Source organism: Haliotis rufescens, unplaced genomic scaffold, assembly GCF_023055435.1.
Source record: "Haliotis rufescens isolate VD_foot unplaced genomic scaffold, xgHalRufe1.0.p SCAF_15, whole genome shotgun sequence".
NCBI lineage: Eukaryota > Metazoa > Mollusca > Gastropoda > Lepetellida > Haliotidae > Haliotis > Haliotis rufescens.
The window spans coordinates 34815225-34842493 of NW_025963835.1; the positions used below are offsets into that span (position 1 = coordinate 34815225).

The window sequence follows — 27269 nt, forward strand, 5'->3', positions numbered from 1 at the left end:
GATGCCTTTTACGAGACTCGGTGCCATGCCTTATCCCATTAGATGCCTTTTACGAGACTCGATGCCATGCCTTATCCCATGAGATGCCTTTTGCGAGACTTGATGCCATGCCTTATCCTATGAGATGCCTTTTACGGAACTTGGTGCCACCCCTTATCCCATGAGATGCATTTTACGGAACTTGGTGCCATGCCTTATCCCATGAGATGCCTTCTACGAGACTCGATGCCATGCCTTATCCCATGAGATGCCTTTTACAGAAACTCAATGCCATGCCTTATCCCATTAGATGCCTTTTACGAGACTCGGTGCCACGCCTTATCCAATGAGATCCCTTTTACGAGACTCGATGCCACGCCTTATCCCATGAGATGCCTTTAACGGAACTTTGTGCCACGCCTATCCCATTAGATGCCTTTTACGAGACTCGATGCCATGCCTTATCCCATGAGATTCCTTTTACGGATCTCAGTGCCATGCCTTATCCCATGAGATGCTTTTTACGAGACTTGATGCCACGCCTTATCCCATGAGATGCATTTTACGGAACTTGGTGCCATGCCTTATCCCATGAGATGCCTTTTACGAGACTCGATCCCATGCCTTATCCCATGAGATGCCTTTTACGAGACTCGATCCCATGCCTTATCCCATTAGATGCCTTTTACGAGACTCGGTGCCACGCCTTATCCAATGAGATGCCTTTTACAGAACTCAATGCCAAGCCTTATCCCATGAGATGCCTTTTACGAGACTCGATGCCACACATTATCCCATGAGATGCCTTTTACGAGACTCGATGCCTCGCCTTATCCCATGAGATGCCTTTTACAGAACTTGGTGCCACGCCTTATCCCATGAGATGCCTTTTACGAGACTCTATGCCATGCCTTATCACATGAGATGCCTTTTACGGAACTTGGTGCCACGCCTTATCCCATTAGATGCCTTTTAAGAGACTCGATGCCATGCCTTATCCCATGAGATGCCTTTTACAGAACTCGATGCCTCGCCTTATCCCATGAGATGCCTTTTACAGAACTTGGTGCCATGCCTGATCCCATGAGATGCCTTCTACGAGACTCGATGCCATGCCTTATCCCATGAGATGCCTTTTACGGAACTCGATGCCACGCCTTATCCCATGAGATGCCTTTTAAAGAACTCGGTGCCATGCCTTATCCCATGAGATGCCTTTTAGAAGACTGGATGCCATGCCTTATCCCATGAGATGCCTTTTACGAGACTCGATGCCACGCCTTATGCCATGAGATCCCTTTTACGGAACTATGTGCCACGCCTATCCCATAAGATGCCTTTTACGAGTCTCGATGCCATGCCTTATCCCATGAGATGCCTTTTACGGATCTCGGTGCCATGCTTCATCCCATGAGATGCCTTTTAGAAGACTCGATCCGACACGTTATCCCATGAGATGCCTTTTACAGAACTCGGTGCCACGCCTTATCCCATGAGATGCCTTTTACAGAACTCGATGCCACGCCTTATCCCATGAGATGCCTTTTACGGAACTCGGTGCCATGCCTTATCCCATGAGATGCCTTTTACGGCACTTGGTGCCACGCCTTATCCCATTAGATGCCTTTTACGGAAATTGGTGCCGCGCCTTATCCCATTAGATGCCTTTTAAGAGATTCGATGCCATGCCTTATCCCATGAGATGCCTTTTACGGAACTCGGTGCCATGCCTTATCCCATGAGATGCCGTTTAGAAGACTCGATGCCACGCCTTATCCCATGAGATGCCTTTTACGAGACTCGATGCCATGCCTTATCCCATGAGATGCCTTTTACGGAACTTGGTGCCATGCCTTATCCCATTTGATGCCTTTTACGGAACTTGGTGCCACGCCTTATCCCATAAGATGCCTTTTACGAGACTCGATCCCATGCCTTATCCCATTAGATGCCTTTTACGAGCCTCGATGCCATGCTTTATCCAATGAGATGCCTTTTACGGAACTTGGTGCCACGCCTTATCCCATTAGATGCCTTTTACGAGACTCGGTGCCATGCCTTATCCCATTAGATGCCTTTTACGAGACTTGATGCCATGCCTTATCCCATGAGATGCCTTTTACGGAACTTGGTGCCATGCTTTATCCCATGAGATGCCTTCTACGAGACTCGATGCCACGCCTTATCCCATTAGATGCCTTTTACGGAACTCGATGCCACGGCTTATCCCATGAGATGCCTTTTACGGAACTCGGTGCCATGCCTTATCCCATGAGATGCCTTTTAGAAGACTCGATGCCATGCCTTATCACATGAGATGCCTTTTACGAGACTCGATGCCCCGCCTTATGCCATGAGATGCCTTTTACGGAACTATGTGCCACGCCTATTCCATAAGATGCCTTTTACGAGTCTCGATGCCATGCCTTATCCCATGAGATGCCTTTTACGGATCTCGGTGCCATGCTTTATCCCATGAGATGCCTTTTACGTGACACGATGCTACGCCTAATCCCATGAGATGCCTTTTACGGAACTCGATGCCACGCCTTATCCCATGAGATGCCTTTTACGAGACTCGATGCCATGTCTTATCCCATGAGATGCCTTTTACAGAACTCGATGCCACGCCTTATCCCATGAGATGCCTTTTACGAGACTCGATCCCATGCCTTATCCCATTAGATGCCTTTTACGGAACTTGGTGCCATGCCTTATCCCATTTGATGCCTTTTACGGAACTTGGTGCCACGCCTAATCCCATGAGATGCCTTTTACGGAACTCAGTGCCACGCCTTATCCCATGAGATGCCTTTTACAAAACTTGGTGCCACGCCTTATCCCATGAGATGCCTTTTACGGAACTTGATGCCACGCCTTATCCCATGAGATGCCTTTTACTGATCTCGGTGTCATGCCTTATCCCATGAGATGCCTTTTACGACCCTCGATGCCATGCTTTATCCAATGAGATGCCTTTTACGGAACTTGGTGCCACGCCTTATCCCATAAGATGCCTTTTACGAGACTCGGTGCCATGCCTTATCCCATTAGATGCCTTTTACGAGACTCGATGCCATGCCTTATCCCATGAGATGCCTTTTGCGAGACTTGATGCCATGCCTTATCCTATGAGATGCCTTTTACGGAACTTGGTGCCACGCCTTATCCCATGAGATGCATTTTACGGAACTTGGTGCCATGCCTTATCCCATGAGATGCCTTCTACGAGACTCGATGCCATGCCTTATCCCATGAGATGCCTTTTACGGAACTCGATGCCATGCCTTATCCCATTAGATGCCTTTTACGAGACTCGGTGCCACGCCTTATCCAATGAGATGCCTTTTACGAGACTCGATGCCACGCCTTATCCCATGAGATGCCTTTAACGGAACTTTGTGCCACGCCTATCCCATTAGATGCCTTTTACGAGACTCGATGCCATGCCTTATCCCATGAGATTCCTTTTACGGATCTCGGTGCCATGCCTTATCCCATGAGATGCTTTTTACGAGACTTGATGCCACGCCTTATCCCATGAGATGCATTTTACGGAACTTGGTGCCATGCCTTATCCCATGAGATGCCTTTTACGAGACTCGATCCCATGCCTTATCCCATGAGATGCCTTTTACGAGACTCGATCCCATGCCTTATCCCATTAGATGCCTTTTACGAGACTCGGTGCCACGCCTTATCCAATGAGATGCCTTTTACAGAACTCAATGCCACGCCTTATCCCATGAGATGCCTTTTACGGAACTCGATGCCAAGCCTTATCCCATGAGATGCCTTTTACGAGACTCGATGCCTCGCCTTATCCCATGAGATGCCTTTTACAGAACTTGGTGCCATGCCTGATCCCATGAGATGCCTTCTACGAGACTCGATGCCACGCCTTATCCCATGAGATGCCTTTTACGGAACTCGATGCCACGCCTTATCCCATGAGATGCCTTTTACGGAACTTGGTGCCATGCCTTATCCCATGAGATGCCTTTTAGAAGACTGGATGCCATGCCTTATCCCATGAGATGCCTTTTACGAGACTCGATGCCACGCCTTATGCCATTAGATGCCTCTTACGGAACTATGTGCCACGCCTATCCCATAAGATGCCTTTTACGAGTCTCGATGCCATGCCTTATCCCATGAGATGCCTTTTACGGATCTCGGTGCCATGCTTTATCCCATGAGATGCTTTTTACGAGACTTGATGCCACGCCTTATCCCATGAGATGCCTTTTACAGAACTCAATGCCACGCCTTATCCCATGAGATGCCTTTTATGGAACTCGATGCCATGCCTTATTCCATTAGATGCCTTTTACAGAACTTGGTGCCATGCCTTATCCCATGAGATGCCTTTTACAGAACTCGATGCCTCGCCTTATCCCATGAGATGCCTTTTACAGAACTTTGTGCCATGCCTTATCCCATGAGATGCCTTCTACGAGACTCGATGCCACGCCTTATCCCATGAGATGCCTTTTACAGAACTCAATGCCACGCCTTATCCCATGAGATGCCTTTTACGGAACTCGATGCCATGCCTTATCCCATGAGATGCCTTTTGCGAGACTCGATCCGACACGTTATCCCATGAGATGCCTTTTACAGAACTCGGTGCAACGCCTTATTCCATTAGATGCCTTTTACAGAACTTGGTGCCATGCCTTATCCCATGAGATGCCTTTTACAGAACTCGATGCCTCGCCTTATCCCATGAGATGCCTTTTACAGAACTTAGTGCCATGCCTTATCCCATGAGATGCCTTCTACGAGACTCGATGCCACGCCTTATCCCATGAGATGCCTTTTACAGAACTCGATGCCACGCATTATCCCATGAGATGCCTTTTACGGAACTCGGTGCCATGCCTTATCCCATGAGATGCCTTTTAGAAGACTCGATGCCATGCCTTATCCCATGAGATGCCTTTTACGAGATTCGATGCCAAGCCTTATCCCATGAGATGCCTTTTACGGCACTTGGTGCCACGCCTTATCCCATTAGATGCCTTTTACGGAACTTGGTGCCGCGCCTTATCCCATTAGATGCCTTTTAAGAGATTCGATGCCATGCCTTATCCCATGAGATGCCTTTTACGGAACTCGGTGCCATGCCTTATCCCATGAGATGCCGTTTAGAAGACTCGATGCCACGCCTTATCCCATGAGATGCCTTTTACGAGACTCGATGCCATGCCTTATCCCATGAGATGCCTTTTACGGAACTTGGTGCCATGCCTTATCCCATTTGATGCCTTTTACGGAACTTGGTGCCACGCCTTATCCCATAAGATGCCTTTTACGAGACTCGATGCCATGCCTTATCCGATTAGATGCCTTTTACGGAACTTGGTGCCACGCCTTATCCCATTAGATGCCTTTTACGAGATTCGATGCCATGCCTTATCCCATTAGATGCCTTTTACGTAACTTGGTGCCGCGCCTTATCCCATTAGATGCCTTTTACGGAACTTGGTGCCACGCCTTATGCCATTAGATGCCTTTTACGTAACTTGGTGCCACGCCTTATCCCATTAGATGCCTTTTCGAGATTCGATGCCATGCCTTATCCAATTAGATGCCTTTTACGGCACTTGGTGCCATGCCTTATCCCATTAGATGCCTTTTACGGAACTTGGTGCCACGCCTTATCCCATGAGATGCCTTTTAAGAGACTCGATGCCATGCCTTATCCCATGAGATGCCTTTTACGGAACTTGGTGCCACGCCTTATCCCAAGGAGATCTCTTGTACAAGACTGGGTGCCATCCCTTATTCCAAGGAGATCTCTTGTACGAGACTGGGTGCCATCCCTTATTCCAAGGAGATGTCTTGTACGAGACTGGGTGCCATCCCTTATTCCAAAGAGATGTCTTGTACGAGACTGGGTGCCATCCCTTATCCCAAGGAGATGTCTTGTACGAGACTGGGTGCCATCCCTTATCCCAAGGAGATGTCTTGTACGAGACTGGGTGCCATCCCTTATCCCATGGGATCTCTTGTACGAGACTGGGTGCCATCCCTTCTCCCAAGGAGATGTCTTGTACGAGACTGGGCGCCATCCCTTATCCAAAGGAGATGTCTTGTACGAGACTGGGTGCCATCCCTTATCCCAAGGAGATGTCTTGTACGAGACTAGGTGCCATCCCTTATCCCAAGGAGATGACTTGTACGAGACTGGGTGCCATCCCTTATCCCATGGGATCTCTTGTACGAGACTAGGTGCCATCCTTTCTCGTAAGGAGATGTCTTGTACGAGACTGGGTGCCATCCCTTATTCCAAGGAGATGTCTTGTACGAGACTGGGTGCCAGCCCTTATTCCAAGGAGATGTCTTGTACGAGACTGGGTGCCATCCCTTATCCCAAGGAGATGTCTTGTACGAGACTGGGTGCCATCCCTTATCCCAAGGAGATGTCTTGTACGAGACTGGGTGCCATCCCTTATCCCATGGGATCTCTTGTACGAGACTAGGTGCCATCCCTTCTCGTAAGGAGATGTCTTGTACGAGACTGGGTGCCATCCCTTATTCCAAGGAGATGTCTTGTACGAGACTGGGTGCCAGCCCTTATTCCAAGGAGATGTCTTGTACGAGACTGGGTGCCATCCCTTATCCCAAGGAGATGTCTTGTACGAGACTGGGTGCCATCCCTTATCCCAAGGAGATGTCTTGTACGAGACTGGGTGCCATCCCTTATCCCAAGAAGATGTCTTGTACGAGACTGGGTGCCATCCCTTATCCCATGGGATCTCTTGTACGAGACTGGGCGCCATCCCTTCTCTCAAGGAGATGTCTTGTACGAGATTGGGTGCCATCCCTTATTCCAAGGAGATGTCTTGTACGAGACTGGGTGCCATCCCTTATCCCAAGGAGATGTCTTGTACGAGACTGGGTGCCATCCCTTATTCCAAGGAGATGTCTTCCACGAGACAAACACACGTTCACTCCGCTCCACGTGACCCGAGCCAAGGCCACGCGGGCGTTAACTACGTGCAGCCGTACATCAGCACAGTGTTCACACTCCAACCGCTGCCGCCATGTCACCATCCTGAGACACAGAGAGAGACACAGTTGCTGCTGGTTTCACACAACACTTTGATATGGACGCACGGGTGCTGTTGTTGGTCCTTTGTCAGTGTGTCGTCACGCGATGTCCCTTGAATGAAAAATACTCTGGGCACTCCCCAGCGGGGTTTGTGTGGGGGGCCGGGTCCTGGGCAACTCAGATAGTGGGAGCATGGAGAACGCACGGTAAGTTCGGATTGTATCGGATGATAACTGCGGATTGCATCGGACGGCAAGTCGGATTTCATTGTATGTTTTAAAAGTTTGATTGTATTGTATGGTAAATTCGAATTGAATCGGATGGTATTTTCGGAATACATCGGAGGGTAGTCGGAGTGCCTCTTAATGTTCGGATTGTCAAAATAGGGAATTGATTCAGACATGTTTTGTCACTGATGCATCAAATGTTGAAATGCCTAAACAGGTTCAAATGAATAAGCAGATGCATAGGCAATATCACACACAATTATATTAGCTATACCAAATTATAGGAAAACTGAGATGGCAGGCCACATCGCCATTGAAGCACGCCATACATTTAAGTATACATGCACTCACAGGTTGTATCAATGCTCTCATCTGCACGCCATCCCCGTGTAACGAACGTGGCGCGTGACCTGCATGGGGGGTTCCAACTTCCCCGGCATGTTTTGTTCGGAATTATAAATCACGAGACTGACGACAATCCTAAACAATGGGGATTAAGACTATAGTTTGTTCCAAACTAGACTGACCCCAGTCTGTCTGCAAATTGAGTGTAATTGTCTCGTAATCCTAAACCAAATAGAAATGTATAAATAAATCTTAGAACTATACGTTCTTCAGTTTTATTACCCACGCGGTGAAGAAACAGGTGATAAGATACTAAATCCGGACGTCACACGTGTGTCTTACAAGGTTGACCTTGTTTTATTCGTTTTGATTGGATAACCGTGACCTCTGTCACACCGGGACTACTTTTTTCATTTAAAAAAATCGCGAGACGTCATTCATTTTGCAACTATAAGGCAGAACTGAAGAAATTAATGAGAACGAGAGATATTTACTAACACGTTATTAAACCAAACAAAATAGTCACAAGCATCAAATTCGGTTTACATTAAATAAAAATTATGCAAAGAGTTTCTACAGACATTATATAATTGAACTATATCCATTTACAATGTAGGACTACCGATCAATAGCGCGAGGGTCCCCATGAGCGTGACGCACCCGACCACTTTCGCAACTTTCAATTTGATTTAATGTAAAAGGATAAGCGTGGTGAAATGAAGTCTGTTTAAAATATCTGGACAGATATTTAGACTTACTTCGAAGCGTATTTGTCCCCTTCGAAGCGTATTTTGTGGCGCTGTTACGGGAGGCGTTGTTCATGAATGAACGTACACGACTACACGACCAGATCACTAAAAGTGAACAGTTCTGATACAAATCATTCAAAAACTCCGTGGAAGTGTGCCTGACTTCTGATTTTGTGGCCCCAAACATCCCAAATGTGAACACTAATATTTCCTTTCTCTAGCGTAAAACGCTGTGAGTAGGCCTAGATCATGGTTGTCTTTTCTTATTCCGGTGGTGACCTTGCCCTTCGATCGTTCGAAGCTGTCACTGACATGCAAGCAGACTTGAGTTTGTTGATTTTCACGTTTTCAGTATAGGGTGGTACAGTTAACATGAATGTCTTTGGCGAACACTCTGATTTCCCTCTTCCAAAATGGTACGAACATGATATAAATTCAGCTGATAGATCAAGGAAACCGAACCATTTTGATTGCACAGACGGGACACCGGCAACAAGCCAACCAAAACGTTACAGGCCGATCACTTCAGTTTCATAATTGTCAGTTGAAATCTTTCAGTTATTTGAATTCAGTCATTGATTTATTGCACTTCATACTTGTCTGAATAAGTCTTCACTGCTGAACATTCCTGAAACATATCCCGTGATATGCTGCAGTAAAATCACAACACAACGACTTCTGAACGTTGGTGTAGTGAGTGCCGTTAAACACCGCAGAGCGTGGCTAATTCTTTGACTGTATATGTCAGACTTAACCTCCGAAACCATGGTCCAAGAATTTATGTGCATTAGTATAACCAATGACGTCATTTCCAACGGTGAAGATTCTAATAGATCTTTGGTTCGGAAGAGGACAATTTTAGTTATGGTTGTGTGAACTTATAGTCGCCATTTAGAGCACCATCTGAGACCACAGCAGTGGCTACGACACCGTCATCGTCTAGTTACAGGTGAAGGCACAAATATGTTGTGCTAATGTTGATGCGTCAGTGAAGACGTTGCTTTCGACGGCTTGTTGGTTATACAAACTTTTAAAAAAGCATATTCTTGAGGGCATCATTCGCTTTGAAGTTTGTTCTTGGGGGCCGCAGCTGGTATCAAGTTTGTTACATGTCTTCATGTTTTAAAGTCAATTCAAAAGTTGACAGTACTGATGCATGGCTGTGGCAGACTTCTTCCTCAGTTAACATACTGGCCTTATATGTGGCATTATGTGATATGTCACTTATACCAAGTTCTTTGATGAAACAATTAATGTAGTGCGTCTTACGTATAATGGTTGTGTTGTGTGAGGCCTTGTCAGTGGGAACACCTACAAACTGTTCATGTAGGACAGCCAGACTTTGGGTGACATCTGGCTAGGCCAAAATGGGTTTATTCCAATTCTAGTTCCTCATTTTAAGCTTGTGCATGCGACCAATGAAAACATCGCGCACTGACTTCAATCCCTCTGAAAGACATTCAACCGGCATATGCGTCGACAACATCCATAAGGATTGTAAAGTTGTGATTCCGACTGGTAGGAGGCTGACCACGATATTTTGGTCAATATTTTGAATAACAGACGCAGGCTGTTATTGTCAACAATAAAGAAGTCATCTGTGATTATATGACCTACAGGTTGGTAGCAGAATGATGAGTTTTACATAATGTGCTGCCAAGTTCACGTTCTGCAAACGTTCCTATAATTGAACAGCCCAGGTGAAATGGTGTTCGCAGACGAAAATGAAATTTTTGGCGGTTCCTGAAATTTGAAACATTGTGGGACATTTTGGGAAACTGATTTTTGTCCTAGAATGTTACTAAAATGTAACGCACATGTTAATGTATTTATGACACATTAAATTTAGTTGTACACGTGGGACGAGCTGCAGATCGGCCTATCACTATGTTCTGTCCTTTCAAGATCCAGACAGTTTTGGGGAACATGAGACGGTGCCAGGCATCATTGATTATTGGTCACGTGTTGTTTGTTGGCATTGTGTGGCACGTGACAACGGACGTTTTGTACATTGTACATGTCTTCACGCAATCTTGTCTTGGCTGTTTGAACAGATGCACGTAATGATGCGTTTTAAAAATGGCGATCCTCAGCATACTTTGAGTAGTATAGTTGTACATTGAAAACAATATGTTTATACAAGTAACATTCTTGTACATTGAACACAGAGAAGGTTTATACAAGTAACATAGTTCTACATTGAACACAGAGAAGGTTTCTACAAGTAACATTGTTGTACATTGAACAAGGAGAAGGTTTATACAAGTAACATAGTTCTACATTGAACACAGAGAAGGTTTCTACAAGTAACATTGTTGTACATTGAACAAGGAGAAGGTTTCTACAAGTAACATTGTTGTACATTGAACAAGGAGAAGGTTTATACAAGTAACATAGATGTACATTGAACACAGATAAGGTTTATATAAGTAACATAGTTATACATTGGACAAAGAAAATGTTTATACAAGTAACATTGTTGTACATTGAACACGGAGAAGGTTCATACTAGTAACATTGTTGTACATTGAACACAGAGAAGGTTTATACAAGTAACATTATTGTACATTGAACACGGAGAAGGTTTGTACAAGTAACATAGTTGCCCACTGGACAAGGAGAAGGTTTATACAAGTAACATAGTTGTACATTGAACATAGAGAAGGTTTATACAAGAGACATAGTTGTACATTGAACACGGAGAAGGTTTATACAAGTAACATAGTTATACATTGAACACGGAGAAGGTTTATACAAGTAACATAGTTGTACGTTGGACAAAGAGAAAGTTTATGCAAACAACAGTTTTATAGTAACAAGTAGCAACTATCTGATTCTATCTTCAGCTATCAAGCTGGACAAGTGCAACGTGAAGGGATACACAGCTTGGTCTCTGATGGACAACTTCGAGTGGTTGGCGGGTTATCTCGAAGTGTTTGGCATCCATCACGTCATCTTCTCACGTCCAGAGAGACCCCGCGACCCAAAGTCTGCCGCTAAATTGTATAACGGGGGGAGTGGCACTGCCGTGAAGGCGTTTGATGACTTCTACTATGGTACATTCCCTGAAGACTTCATATGGGCGTCAGCGTCGGCGTCCTTCCAGATTGAGGGAGCCCTTGATGCTGATGGTGAGCGTTATACATTTGACGTTGACGTGAGCGTATACATTTGACGTTGACGTGAGCGTTATACATTTGACGTTGACGCTGACGAGTGTTATATTGACGTTGACGAGGGTGAGTGTTATGTTGACATTGACGGTGGTAAGTGTTGTGCCTTTGATGTCGAGAGTGAGCGTATATGTTTGACGTTGACGCTGGTGAGTGTTATATTGACGTTGACGGTGGTGAGTGTTATATTGACGTTGACGGTGGTTGAGGTGAGGTTGAGGTGTTAACAACATCTTTGCTCCAGTGACTTAAACGCTGATAAGTTGAGACGACATGTATCAGACATATCAGACTGTACTTGTGGATATCACTTTGAAGATACAATTCACTTTTTCTATATGTGTCAAAAAGAAGAAAATATCAGAAACACTATGTATTTCTACACACAAGGGTATGACTCAAAAACGATATTACATGGCAGTGGTTCAGTCAGCAGTTCCACAAGCATGGCTATTCTTCAATCAGTTCACGATTTCATTGCTTAATTCTATGCATGTAGTAAAGGAGAATATTATTTCACAGACACCGCTTGTTCAATGTATTGGCTTCATGTATTTCAGTTGTGCATTTTGTATGTTTGTTTAGCACTATCTTTTATAAAACCAGCTGTTGTTAAGTTATTAGCTGGAGAGGTATTTACATAAGCAAGTTTTGCTTCTTCACCGATCCAGATTTCTTTTGAAATAAAAATATGTTTAAACCACCTACATTTTTGTGAGTAAATGCTGCTGGACGTTGCTCTCAGCAACTCCATCACGACGACCTCGAAATATTCGAATCTGGCCTGGGCAAACATCTGAGTAAGTAACGATCCTCACAACGGGGGAACGATGACCCCCAATCATCCATGTCACAGAGTTCCTGATTGCCTCGTACGACTGGCACTTGGTGCTGGGGACTAAGTTAAACCAGGGTCCCCACGGGGAGAACGTTTTCATTTATTTTGTCTTCAGCGACTATATGTCTAATGTCAAACATGTGTTTACAAGGGACAATAGAGCAGCTCCCTGTTTAAAGCGTTCGCTCGTCACGCCGAAGGCCTGGGTTAAATACCCATATAGGTAAAGTATTTCTACCCTTCATACATCTGGAATATTGCTTGGCGACCATTCTCACTCAGTCACTCACTCGCTGTATCTGCATCTAGGCCGTGGTGAAAGCATCTGGGACAACTTCGCTGCCCTCGACAACAACACCGGAAGGACTGCATGTGACAGTTACCACAAATACCAAGACGACGTCAATCTTCTGAAAAACATCGGGGTGAGTGGATCTACAGGAACACGTCTTGTGTGTAGTATATAAACATGCGTTCCCCCTCTTGCTTTGATGTGCCAAACTATTCTTCTGGAAACCATAACATCAAGAACATCAAGAACACGGTCCCTTGATCTGCCGCTGCCGATAAAACTGTTACATTTACAAACTGTATATGTCGATGTGTTGACAGTATTCTCTGTGAGTTTTAACCTTTAGTTTTATTTTTTCCAAACCTTTGTTCAGGTCAGTCATTACCGGTTTTCCATCACCTGGTCCCGAATATTTCCTGATGGTACTCTCAGGTCGAAGAACCAGGGAGGAATCAACTACTACCACCGGTTGATCGACGCCCTGCTGGTGGCGGGCATCAAGCCCATGGTCACTCTGTACCACTGGGACCTGCCACAAGCCCTGCAGGACCTGGGAGGCTGGACCAACGCATCCATCATCACAAACTTCAGGGATTATGCCGACGTTTGCTTTGAAGAATACGTCAGCAAGGTCTGTATTTCATTGTCCTTGCTTGTTTCTTTTTGATTCCGAAAAATTGCATTTTAGAGGTTGAAAAGAAAAAACTTGAACGTATTTCTTAGACATTTTCATTTGTAGAATGCACATACTGAACAAGAGAAAACAGAATTTGGATAAATCTATTCTGTCCCAGCCAGCTGTCATCCAAATTCTGGCTACTCCACATGATCAATGAACTTGGCATAAGTGATCAATTTGTCAAAAATGAAAGCAAATGCAATCTGAAGTTTACTGAGAAACAATGTGTGAAATGCTGGATTTCCTCATTGATAATATCTATGTAAAATTTGGGGTAAGACATTTTATCAATAGGGCTTTTTTAGTAAGCATTCCCAATGGCACTAATTGTGCTCCCTTACTTGCTGAGCTGTTTCTTTGTGCATATGAATCGGAATTTCTGCTGGGATTGGCAAAGTCAAAAGAGTTCTGGCTATGAATTTTAACTTAAGCTTCAGGTATATTGATGCTATGATACCGTTCAATAACCATCAAATAGCCAATTCCCTTGCAATGATTACCTACCTGAACTAAAGCTAAAGAAGACCAGAGAGACCCACTCATGTTCAGATCTATGCATTATGCTTCGAGTGACAAAACACACAAGACTGTAGGACAAGAGTAAAGACTTCAACTTTCTAATAGTCAACTTTCCCTTCATGTCGGGCAATATTCCAGCAGCTTCAGCCCTTGGTGTTTACCTGTCCCAAGTTTGGAGGTACAATCGATCACGCTCTTTGTACAAACAACATTTTGCTAAGAAATTGTTTGATCAAGGTTACAACATTCAAGGCTTCAGTAAAACTTTCAAAACGTTTTAGGGCAGACAGGTGGAGGACATTTCCAACGTCCAGGGACAAAAAGGATGTCCGATGAAATTTACTATCTCAATTTGTACCACATGTTCCCGTGTGTTTTTTTAGGTGAACAATTGACTTGGCTTTGCATTTGTTTGTGACGAGTGCGCACCGGTGGGGCAGGATACGCTTACATTTTCGCAAACACTTGGTATCATCACTATTTGATAGTGATTCATAAAAACATGCTCATGATATCGTCGGAATCGTACAATCGTACAAATGCTTTTAGCATAGATTTACTGTGAATATGGAAATGGTTTTGTCTCTTCTTTTCACTAATAAAACCAAGATCAATTCCCTTGAACTGCACTGCACTCAGATGAATTCAAAATTAACAGATCGGTTTTTTTCAACAAAATGCGCTATTGTGTGACCGGATTTCTGGTCTATACCGTGACAGTTTGGGTTGTTTATAGACAACAGTTGCATAGAGAATCTCACCCGAGTGTCTTTTGATATCAAATATATCAACACGAGTTGATAAAAGTGGAAATATTCCGAGGCTTGCCGAGGATTCTTTTCCACTTTTATCAACGAGTGTTGATATATTTGATATCAAAAGACACTCGGATGAGATTTTATTTATCATCCAACATCATTCTTCCAACTTTTTCAATTTGTAGACAGTAATTAGCAGTATCTTCAGTGTAAAAAGTACTGCTAACAGCTTCAGTAGCAGAGCCATTAGTGATGTCATTTGATTGTGACGTCATGGTAACCGTGACGTCACAATGGTCTTCAAAGTATTGTGATGTAATTTCATTGCAGCGATATCTACAGTGGGAGCCAGTTTTGGATGATAAATACAGAATACTAAACGAGCTCCCGTGTAATACCAATTTTATGAAACGAGTGAATAGTTGCGGTATCTGACGAGCGAAAGCGAGTCAGATACCACAACTATTCACGAGTTTCATAAAATTGGTTTTACACGGGAGCGAGTTTAGTATTTTATTTATTACTTGCCATTTATAACGTTTTTAGAATTATCCACGGCATAATCCGATTGAGTTGAGTAATACTTCAAACACGTCAAAAGTTGAAACGTATGAATTTAATACCATACAACGGTCCACCTTTAGAATTTTCAGGCGTCCGTTCCACAAAATTATCGTAGCGTTAAGGTTATCGCAACTCACATACTTTAACTTAGACCAACGACTGTCGTTGCGCTACAGTAGGATCGCCTTGTGGAACGGGGCCTTGCACCTCAAAGTTTACAATCACGTCACAATACCCGATGACGTAATTTGTGGAATTTTGTTGCAAGTTCCTTCGGCGAAACAATGCCATGTGACGTCAGCCTAGCAACAAGGTTGCTGGGGTCATCGAGTGTGCATAAGCTCCTCTCAGTGATCCATTATCTCCACACACAATGTCTTTGAATAAGCCAAGGTATGTTGAGAGCTTTCAATATTTGTTCGTGAAACGTGTTCCGAGAGTACATAAGCACGCGTTTTGGTATTACACAATGTGTAATACAGCTGTATGTTTATTAAACGGGTGATCTTTTCACGGGCAAGTAATAAATGGCAGTATTGCCCCGCGGCGCCAGGCAACAAAACAATGATTTTCAGTGAAGCATTCATATAGTTTTCAACTTTTACCTTTTAGCCTTTTACGCTCAATGGAATCTGTTTCGGCGGATAAGCGAGACTGGTTCTTCTCTGACGTTCATGTTTTATATTTGAAAAATAAATCAGTTAGAGATAAAAATGATTAAAAGACTACCAATGAAAGACCGATGTGACCATTTGGCCGGTTGTGACTACACACTTATTATTCCACAACACGTTTGAAGGCAGAACCATTCTGTTTAGAGAATGAGGCTTGGGGATATTACTTGTCTGTCACATGAAAACCGCAGCCAAAATAAGAACTGGTCTTGGCATACTTGGCTTCAGACAATATACACCCACTGAAGTAACACGTTCATCACAGTGTTTAATGCTGCAGGTGGATTTCTGGATCACCTTCAACGAGCCGTGGGTATTCCTGATGAAGGGGCTAGGGACGGGCGAAATGGCCCCGGGGCACAGGAATCTAGGGGACGAGCCCTACCTAGGGGGACACAACGTCTTGCTGGCCCATGCTGAGGCGTACCACCTGTTTGGCAACAAATACAGGGCGCAAAATCCGGAAGGTAAACAGATTTACTCCAGATGTTTGTCGCTAAAGGAGACAATTGCTTACCAAGTATCATTTGTTCACAAGCGTTTCGGTCGGATGATCCAAGAAGTGCTTTTCTTTCTGCTGGTGTATGTTGGTGTATGTTTGTATGTTTGTCTTATTTGTGTATGTTTGTATATTCTGGTGTATGTTTTTTCATGTAAGTGTATGTTTGTGCATTCTGGTGCGTGTTTGTTCATGTTGGTGTATGTTTGTGCATTCTAGTGTATGTTTGTATACTTGTGCATCCTGGGGTATGTTTGTTCATGCTGGTGTATGTTTTTTCGTGCTGGTGAATATTTGTTCATGCTGGTGAATGCTTGTTCATGCTGGTGAATGTTTGTTCATGCTGGTGTATGTTTGTGCATTCTAGTGTTTGTTTGTATACTTGTGCATCCTGGGGTATGTTTGTCCATTCTGGTGAATGTTTGTTCATGCTGGTGAATATTTGTTCATGCTGGTGAATGTTTGTTCATGCTGGTGTATATTTGTTCATGCTGGTGAATGTCTGTTCATGCTGGTGTATGTTTGTGCATTCTAGTGTTTGTTTGTATACTTGTGCATCCTGGGGTATGTTTGTCCATTCTGGTGAATGTTTGTTTATGCTGGTGAATGTTTGTTCATGCTGGTGAATGTTTGTTCATGCTGGTGTATATTTGTTCATGCTGGGGTATATTTGTTCATGCTGGTGAATTTTTGTGCATGCTGGTGTATGTTTGTTCATGCTGGTGAATATTTGTTCATGCTGGTGTATATTTGTTCATGCTGGTGAATTTTTGTGCATGCTGGTGTATGTTTGTGCATGCTGGTGAATATTTGTTCATGCTGGGGTATATTTGTTCATGCTGGTGAATTTTTGTGCATGCTGGTGTATGTTTGTTCATGCTGGTGAATATTTGTTCATGCTGGTGTATATTTGTTCATGCTGGTGAATTTTTGTGCATGCTGGTGTATGTTTGTTCATGCTGGTGAATATTTGTGCATGCTGGTGAATGTTTGTGTATGTTTGTTTGTTTGTTCATGCTGATGTATGTTTTTGTATGCTGTTGTATGTTTGTGTATGTTTTTGTATGCTGGTGTATTTTTGTATGTTTGTGTATTTTGGGGTATTTTTGTATTGTGTATTTTGGTATGTTTGTAGGTGCTGGTGAATGTTTGTGTATGCTGGTGTATTGTGTGTGCTGGGGTAAGTTGGTTTACGTGTGTATCGTGGCCTATGTTTGTCTCTGTGGGTTTGTCTGTGTAATGCGTTTATCTCCATGACAACTGACGGAGAGATGTAGAGGCTTACAGACATGGTTGTTGTGTCTACGTGGTGTGGTATCTGTAAACTATAAACTGTACATATATAACATAACCCAGAAATCGGTATGTACAGTAACATCAGAAAATGACCACACAAGATCAATGAAGAATTTCAAATATATTGAAACTCACAGTTTTAGGTTCCCAGTCCAGCAAGGTAATATCACGGGCCAGGTGGGGGGTGGCAGCAGTGGGGTAAAGGTCATATCAAATCCGTCAGTACAGGATTTGTCGCTGTTGAACTTCTTGAACCAGGCCCGTGCTCCGGTCTGGAATCCGGACTAGTGTTGGGAGCTGGCAGGAAGTCGGTGTCTTCACCTTGGAATCTTACCCGCACATGGACAGGAAATAAGACGCAGTCGTGTCGTCGGTTCAGAGCACTCGATATTTTACGAGCGTTTCAGTCATTTGCTGGCACAAACATCACGCCACATAAACGTACAACGTCAGGCTCATCATCAGCTCAGAGCCCTTGCCCCCTCTACACGCAGCCCAGACATGGAATGGCACTTCTTTCAGGAAACGCTGCCTAGTCGAACCCGCCCAGAATGTTTTGGATAATGTGAACACTCCCCAACACTGTAGCCTTCCGAATTACCAAGAAGGGCTGTATTCCTGGCAGCAAACCCGGGTACTCTCCCAATGTCGGTCAACAGATTGGGAGGTACCAAACCTAAGGCACCGAGAACAACTTTGCCAACTTGGTACTGGGGTGCACGCGTGACATTTCCCCGGATAGGTCTGAGGCTGTATACGGGCCTATTCTAAAGAATGGGGTGTCTGTCATTTTCCATGACGCCCCCTACAACTTCTAGGTCGTACCATGGACCTCTGAGTCAAAACCATAAGCATGTCGAAGACGGTCAAAAAATGATCGAGCCACGCCATCATGTGACTTAAGATACTTTGTTTGCATAATTTACATTTCATATTAACATTTTGATGCCAAATCACACATTGACGGTTTCGCGTGGGAAGTAAATTTCACTTTCGGCCAGCCGACTTCATCCATACGAAGGACTCTGTTTGTTATGGCGCTTGGTTGATATTCATTTCTGTACCGTCCAGCAGTACAGAGCCATCAACAACAATGCCTTGTTTTCATCAAACGTGTGCAAAAGTGCACAATGCAATTCTGTCATGAGCCTCCATGGCAATCAAACTACGCCCTTCATTAACATTATAATAGGTAAACACAGGCGACAGAGGGAAGAGGGAGGGTGAAGTAGTCGTAGTAGTAGTAGTAGTAGTAGTAGCAGTAGTAGTAGTAGTAGTAGTAGTAGTAGCAGTAGTAGTAGTAGTAGTAGTAGCAGTAGTAGTAGTAGTAGTAGCAGTAGTAGTAGTAGCAGTAGTAGTAGTAGTAGCAGTAGTAGTAGTAGTAGTAGTAGTAGCAGTAGCAGCAGTAGTAGTAGTAGTAGCAGTAGTAGCAGTAGCAGTAGCAGTAGTAGTAGTAGTAGTTATAGTAGTAGTAGTAGTAGTAGCAGTAGTAGTAGTAGTAGTTATAGTAGTAGTAGTTATAGTAGTAGTAGTAGCAGTAGCAGTAGTAGTAGTAGTTATAGTAGTAGTAGTTATAGTAGTAGTAGTAGCAGTAGCAGTAGTAGTAGTAGTAGTAGTACTAGTGGTAGTAGTAGTAGTGGCTGATGAACACTTGCAGGTGAACATGGTTGGGGTTGTGTGTACCTGTGTATACTCGCCGTGGCCCGATGTAAATACTCCTGTACAGTTATTTTATCCCCACCTTCAGTCCAGGTCGGCATCAGCTTCAACATTGACTGGGCGGAGCCTAAAGACCCCCTCAACCCGGAACACATCGAGGCATCGGAGTGGGCGGTGCAAATGTTCCTGGGATGGTTTGCAAACCCCGTACATGGTAATGGAGACTACCCGGATGTGATGAAGCGGAGAATTGCTGCGGTCAGCGCTGCGCAGGGATTGAACCAGTCCAGGCTACCCGCATTCACCGAAGAACAGAAGACGCTCATAAAGGGTGCATGTTTATACTCATACTAGTAATATTAGTTTTAATTACTCTGCGCAATTTTACATACATTTTTATTTATATGTATATAGTGACATGTACAACAAAGGCGTCGGTTTCAGTACTAGTGAGTGTCGGTTTCAGTACTAGTGAGTGTCGGTTTCAGTACTAGTGCGTGTCAGTTTCAGTACTAGTGAGTGTCGGTTTCAGTACTAGTGAGTGTCGGTTTCAGTTCAAGTGAGTGTCGGTTTCAGTACAAGTGAGTGTCGGTTTCAGTACTAGTGAGTGTCGGTTTCAGTACTAGTGAGTGTCGGTTTCAGTACTAGTGCGTGTCGGTTTCAGTACAAGTGAGTGTCGGTTTCAGTACTAGTGAGTGTCGGTCTCAGTACTAGTGAGTGTCGGTTTCAGTACTAGTGAGTGTCGGTTTCAGTACTAGTGAGTGTCGGTTTCAGTACTAGTGAGTGTCGGTTTCAGTACTAGTGAGTGTCGGTTTCAGTACTAGTGAGTGTCGGTTTCAGTACTGGTGAGTGTCGGTTTCAGTACTAGTGAGTGTCGGTTTCAGTACTAGTGAGTGTCGGTTTCAGTACTAGTGAGTGTCGGTTTCAGTACTAGTGCGTGTCGGTTTCAGTACTAGTGAGTGTCGGTTTCAGTACTGGTGAGTGTCGGTTTCAGTACTGGTGAGTGTCGGTTTCAGTACTAGTGAGTGTCGGTTTCAGTACTATTGAGTGTCGGTTTCAGTACAAGTGAGTGTCGGTTTCAGTACTAGTGCGTGTCGGTCTCAGTACTAGTGAGTGTCGGTTTCAGTACCAGTGTGTGTCGGTTTCAGTACTAGTGAGTGTCGGTTTCAGTACTAGTGAGTGTCGGTTTCAGTAGAAGTGAGTGTTGGTTTCAGTACTAGTGAGTGTCGGTCTCAGTACTAGTGAGTGTCGGTCTCAGTACTAGTGAGTGTCGGTTTCAGTACCAGTGAGTGTTGGTTTCAGTACTAGTGCGTGTCGGTTTCAGTACAAGTGAGTGTCGGTTTCAGTACTAGTGCGTGTCGGTCTCAGTACTAGTGAGTGTCGGTTTCAGTACTATTGAGTGTCGGTTTCAGTACAAGTGAGTGTCGGTTTCAGTACTAGTGCGTGTCGGTTTCAGTACTAGTGCGTGTCGGTCTCAGTACTTGTGAGTGTCTGTTTCAGTACTAGTGCGTGTCGGTTTCAGTACCAGTGAGTGTCGGTTTCAGTACTAGTGAGTGTCGGTTTCAGTACTAGTGAGTGTCGGTTTCAGTACTGGTGAGTGTCGGTTTCAGTACTAGTGAGTGTCGGTTTCAGTACTATTGAGTGTCGGTTTCAGTACAAGTGAGTGTCGGTTTCAGTACTAGTGCGTGTCGGTCTCAGTACTAGTGAGTGTCGGTTTCAGTACCAGTGTGTGTCGGTTTCAGTACTAGTGAGTGTCGGTTTCAGTACTAGTGAGTGTCGGTTTCAGTAGAAGTGAGTGTTGGTTTCAGTACTAGTGAGTGTCGGTCTCAGTACTAGTGAGTGTCGGTCTCAGTACTAGTGAGTGTCGGTTTCAGTACCAGTGAGTGTTGGTTTCAGTACTAGTGCGTGTCGGTTTCAGTACAAGTGAGTGTCGGTTTCAGTACTAGTGCGTGTCGGTCTCAGTACTAGTGAGTGTCGGTTTCAGTACTATTGAGTGTCGGTTTCAGTACAAGTGAGTGTCGGTTTCAGTACTAGTGCGTGTCGGTTTCAGTACTAGTGCGTGTCGGTCTCAGTACTTGTGAGTGTCTGTTTCAGTACTAGTGCGTGTCGGTTTCAGTACCAGTGAGTGTCGGTTTCAGTACTAGTGAGTGTCGGTTTCAGTACTGGTGAGTGTCGGTTTCAGTACTAGTGCGTGTCGGTCTCAGTACTTGTGAGTGTCTGTTTCAGTACTAGTGCGTGTCGGTCTCAGTACTTGTGAGTGTGGGTTTCAGTACTAGTGCGTGTCGGTTTCAGTACTAGTGCGTGTCGGTCTCAGTACTGGTGAGTGTCGGTTTCAGTACTAGTGAGTGAAGGTTTCAGTACTAGTGCGTGACGGTTTCAGTACTAGTGCGTGTCGGTTTCAGTACTAGTGAGTGTCGGTTTCAGTACTAGTGAGTGACGGTTTCAGTACTAGTGAGCGTCGGTTTCAGTACTAGTGAGTGACGGTTTCAGTACTAGTGCGTGACGGTTTCAGTACTAGTGAGTGACGGTTCCAGTACTAGTGAGTGTCGGTTTCAGTACAAGTGAGTGACGGTTTCAGTACTAGTGCGTGACGGTTTCAGTACAAGTGAGTGTCGGTTTCAGTACTAGTGCGTGACGGTTTCAGTACTAGTGAGTGACGGTTTCAGTACTAGTGCGTGACGGTTTCAGTACTAGTGAGTGACGGTTTCAGTACTAGTGCGTGACGGTTTCAGTACTAGTGAGTGACGGTTTCAGTACTAGTGCGTGACGGTTTCAGTACTAGTGAGTGACGGTTTCAGTACTAGTGCGTGACGGTTTCAGTACTAGTGCGTGACGGTTTCAGTACTAGTGAGTGACGGTTTCAGTACTAGTGAGTGTCGGTTTCAGTACTAGTGAGTGTTGGTTTCAGTACTAGTGAGTGACGGTTTCAGTACTAGTGAGGGTCGGTTTCAGTACTAGTGAGTGTTGGTTTCAGTACTAGTGCGTGACGGTTTCAGTACTAGTGCGTGACGGTTTCAGTACTAGTGAGTGACGGTTTCAGTACTAGTGAGTGTCGGTTTCAGTACTAGTGAGTGTTGGTTTCAGTACTAGTGAGTGTCGGTTTCAGTACTAGTGAGTGTCGGTTGACGCACTTTGCAACCACAGCACGGGTGGACACCAAACACAGGATTCAGAAATTTTATGCATTCCGGGATTAAAACCGGGTCTTCGGCGATACGAACGTTTAGTCACTACTCCAATCAACCCCTTTCAATAATAATATATTCATCAATATAAATAAAAGCGAAAAAGTTTTCCAAAATCACGAGATATATAAGCATTACTTGTGGCCCTTCAATCACACTACCCGGTTTGTTCACTCAAACTCCTTGAGGTGAGGAAATCTGTTTCAGTCATGTTGACTGACACTATCGTCAACCTCTGAATACCTGTTTACAACAGTATACGTGCTGAGCTGTGTCCGACCCTCCAGGTGCATATGATAGGAGTGAGTGAGTATTGTTGTACACCGCCTGTAGCAATAGTCCAGCAGTATCACGGCGGGGGGACACCAGACATGGGCTGTGACAGGGTTGCTCTACTAAACCTATGTTGTTTTTCTCCAGGCACCTCTGATTTCTTTGGTTTGAATCACTACACCACACATTACACCAGCAAACAGGATGAGGGTCTCGCTGGAGAGAGTGCCCCCAACTACTTCCTAGACAGAGGGGTGGACACGGAGTTCGATCCCCAATGGATCAAGTAAGGCACCGTGGGATTTTGGTTAGAGACAGGACATGTACATCATCATCATCATCATCATCATCATCATCGAACGAAGTTAAATTTATTTTGAAGCCTTCAACACATATGACACGATCAGCGGAACAATCTGAGGAGTATAATTCAAAAGATGAATTAAATAGATGATAATCAAAAGTAGAAATATTATAAAAATAATAATTATTTGTTCATCACGTTTAATTCAAATTGGTCCCAAACCAGTTCCGGTTCTGACTGGCTCCGAGATGTACCATGGGGTGCACGGAAGATTCTTAACTGGATCAAAACCAAATACGGGGATGTGACGATCTACATGACGGAGAATGGCTTTTCAGACACGAGCGGCGTCCTTGACGACCAACACCGCATACATTTCTTCAGGTACTACACCAACGAGGTGTTGAAAGGTACGACTATTCTCAGGACCACAGTATGTTATGTTTATTGATTATAAATGTTGATAACACATTCATACAAAGCTACGCTCATTAAGATTTAAAATCATCACTGATGACCCCGGGTATTTGCGAAATGGTCTTGTGATTTTCAAGGTCACTACAAAATATTTTCCACTTTCAGTGACAAGGAAATAACTCTCTCACGTTCAAAATGTTCAAAATTACAACCCATCAATGTTTTCTACGACGTAAGACATTCAAATCTATATCATGAACACGTGAACATTTATTCAGTAACAATAGGTCCGGCCACATTGGTAAGAGCTGCCCAACTGTTTAACCGCCGTTTTCGGAGACAGTGTATGAATCAGTATCAAGCGTCACAACATTTACATATTAGTAATGATTTCAGCAGGTTTTATGTTGTTGTCGATGTTGTGATGCAGCAATCCACCTGGACAAGGTCAACGTCCGGAGCTACACGGCGTGGAGCATCATGGACAACTTCGAGTGGGCCCGGGGCTACACGGAGCGATTCGGACTGCACTACGTCGACTTCGACGACCCCAACCTCACCCGTGTCCCCAAGGCGTCGGCAGCGTTCTACAGACATGCAAGTGTTGTTTGTACACTGGCCACTGAGACATTCAGCGAAACACATACTCCATCTCCGCACAATGAAATGACGTCATCGAGCCAAACTTGACGTAAAAACATACGCGTTAACCTCTCCACAAAACATGAAGTTAAAACATAGGTTACACTCTCCACAGGCTGGGATCTGCCGGCCCTCCTATCTATTGCAATAAAAAAAGCATTGAATGTGTTTAGAAGGAAGGATTATTCGCACTGAATACATTTACTGGCGAACAAAAAGAAACACTCTCTGATTTTACAATGATCGGTTGCGGAATACGTGCAAAGCTGCTGTCGGAAACTCGGGTCAGTTGTAGCGGAATAACTTCGGCTGTAGCTCTGAGACGTAAACAGTGGTTGATATTATGGGTGAAGTCATTTATCTAGCTCCATCAATATACTTCGATAATACATTCAAAATACATCTTTGCTCAAAATGAATAATCTGTATCGAAGGGGAAATGCAACTTACGTTCAATGCACAATAATTAAATTTTCGTTGTGTTCATTGAAATTCCTGTGATTTGATTAAGTAAATTGGTCACGTGTTATTGCATTCATTTCCCAATGAATGTAAACAATTAAGCCACGCCCACCGAGGCGCACTACTTTTATTACTTCGGAATGTCGGGGAATTCCAATATTACAGTCGAGGGAATTCCCTTTCTGCTCACGTGTATCGTCATGCACAGAACATTTAGCGACTTTCTTGCATGTTCATTGTCTAAACATACCTTTGAAACCGAAGGCCGAGAATGAATGAAACAGCAAACGTGCAGGCTCGCTCGCCTGTTTACCGCTCGCCCCGGTTCAACTTTCATGTCTTCGGGTTTCATTTATAACTAGCATTTCTCCAACTGTGTTTTACCGTAATCAGGGAAGTAATGTTTGAATCACGAAGTAAATGGCCATGTTATTTGAAACAGCCGCCTTCTCCTGGACATATTTCTTCCGGTTCGTTACAGTTTGACTGTTGCAGTTCTTTTCGCCTCTTGCCTTAATTGACAGGTCCAATGAACATTGTTTTAATCCCACTCTCCGTTGATTGGCTACTGACTGTGTAGGCGTGTCAAGTTATGTGCATAAATTAAACGATCACCTGATTCATGTCAAGCCACTGTATGTATTCCTACACCTGGAATGTTTATCAATGTCGTCATTGTTGTCTGTTTTGATATATGCAACTGTTTTGGGTTAACCTATTGTAGATAAAACATGTTTTACGTTGTCGAATTTAATTATAAGCATTGACTGTATATTTTTTTCGGTTCATTGAGGTATGAATAAAAAAACCGATGTGCAAACTGTATGAATCCTCTACATTGGGAAATGAATGCAATTACACGTGACCAATTCAGCTAATCAGAATGCAGGAATTTCCATGAACACAACGAAAATTTAATTATATCGCATTTAAATTCTTACCTTCGTACTTCGTATCTATAAACACGATAATGCTTACATTATTTCCGACAATGCTTCTTTTTATTCAAATAGACAGGAGGGCCTGATCTGACATATGTATATTCCTGATAAATGATATTTATTACACGTAAAGCACCCGGCCACAGAATGTACACTGTAAAGAAATGTTTGGGTCTAAACACATGACATTAGCTATCGTCTCACCCCCTGAACACAGCATCCCCATAATCTAAACATGTTTAGAGTTTTAACATAAGGATTTTAGATTAAATCATTGTTTAGACCCTAAGGGTGGGTTTGTGTTTAGGATCTAAAAACATTGCTTACATTGTATGAAACAGATCTGCTTGCCCTGGTGGTGCTAAGTCTGACGTCACCCCAGGTGAACATGGAGTAACACGTGCTTATGTCTGCTACAGGTGATACAGGACAACGGGTTCAAGAAAGGTGCACTCACTGACCCCAACAGACAACCACTTTCGCACGAAGACGACTTCCTGTATGGTCATTTCCCAGAAGGCTTTGCATGGGGCGCTTTCTGTTCCGCTCTGCAGACGGAGGGTGGCGGAAATTTGCATGGTGACACTTTCATTGATTGTACAGTCACATTAGAGTGGCCTTGACCTTAGGAAGAGTGAGTGAGTTTAACGCCGCCAAGAACAGTATGTAAGTAAAGTCACGGCGTGTCAGCTAAATGTGGCAGGAACAGCTGAAGTGATGTGGGTCTCAGATATTTGCCACTTTGGTGAAACCGACGATCACGGGAATGTGCTGACAAATCTAGATACTTTATTATGAAGGCGAACAGGGATTCGAACCCACGATCATAGGTTTCTGGCGCCCCTAAGGGACGCAACTCTGCACAACAATTTCCTGCGCCTTGCACGACTCAGCAACCAATGTTTAGCCAGTGTTGTGTATGTTGTAGCCAGTGTTGTCTACATGTGTATGTTGTAGCTAGTGTTGTCTACATGTGTATGTTGTAGCCAGTGTTGTCTACATGTGTATGTTGTAGCTAGTGTTGTCTACATGTGTATGTTGTAGCTAGTGTTGTCTACATGTGTATGTTGTAGCCAGTGTTGTCTACATGTGTATATTGTAGCTAGTGTTGTCTACATGTGTATGTTGTAGCCAGTGTTGTCTACATGTGTATGTTGTAGCCAGTGTTGTCTACATGTGTATGTTGTAGCTAGTGTTGTCTACATGTGTATGTTGTAGCCAGTGTTGTCTACATGTGTATGTTGTAGCCAGTGTTGTCTACATGTGTATGTTGTAGCTAGTGTTGTCTACATGTGTATGTTGTAGCCAGTGTTGTCTACATGTGTATGTTGTAGCTAGTGTTGTCTACATGTGTATGTTGTAGCCAGTGTTGTGTATGTTGTAGCCAGTGTTGTCTACATGTGTATGTTGTAGCCAGTGTTGTCTACATGTGTATGTTGTAGCCAGTGTTGTCTACATGTGTATGTTGTAGTCAGTGTTGTCTACATGTATATGTTGTAGCCAGTGTTGTCTACATGTATATGTTGTAGCCAGTGTTGTCTACATGTGTATGTTGTAGCCAGTGTTGTCTACATGTGTATGTTGTAGCCAGTGTTGTCTACATGTGTATGTTGTAGCCAGTGTTGTCTACATGTGTATGTTGTAGCCAGTGTTGTCTACATGTGTATGTTGTAGCCAGTGTTGTCTACATGTGTATGTTGTAGCCAGTGTTGTCTACATGTGTATGTTGTAGCC

The 27269-nt window shown here is 43.9% G+C and overlaps 1 protein-coding gene across 1 annotated transcript; it reads left to right on the forward strand.

Moving 5' to 3' along the window:
* Positions 1-7033: 7033 nt before the first annotated feature.
* On the forward strand, positions 7034-26158 carry LOC125379971 (lactase-phlorizin hydrolase-like). Its single transcript, XM_048395896.1, has 10 exons — positions 7034-7245; positions 11207-11491; positions 12681-12796; positions 13037-13294; positions 16138-16324; positions 19400-19642; positions 22917-23055; positions 23299-23483; positions 23921-24087; positions 25955-26158. Exons 1-10 carry the CDS (start codon positions 7095-7097, stop codon positions 26156-26158), a joined length of 1935 nt encoding a protein of 644 aa, XP_048251853.1. The 5' UTR covers positions 7034-7094.
* Positions 26159-27269: the final 1111 nt, after the last annotated feature.

Excerpts from the sequence above, each read along its gene's own strand:
- LOC125379971 (XM_048395896.1), top strand. The coding sequence starts at position 7,095 with ATGGACGCACGGGTGCTGTTGTTGGTCCTTTGTCAGTGTGTCGTCACG. Across the intron at positions 11,492-12,680 it reads GGGAGCCCTTGATGCTGATG|GCCGTGGTGAAAGCATCTGG; the intron begins GTGAGCGTTATA and ends ATCTGCATCTAG. Across the intron at positions 23,484-23,920 it reads CACCAACGAGGTGTTGAAAG|CAATCCACCTGGACAAGGTC; the intron begins GTACGACTATTC and ends GTTGTGATGCAG.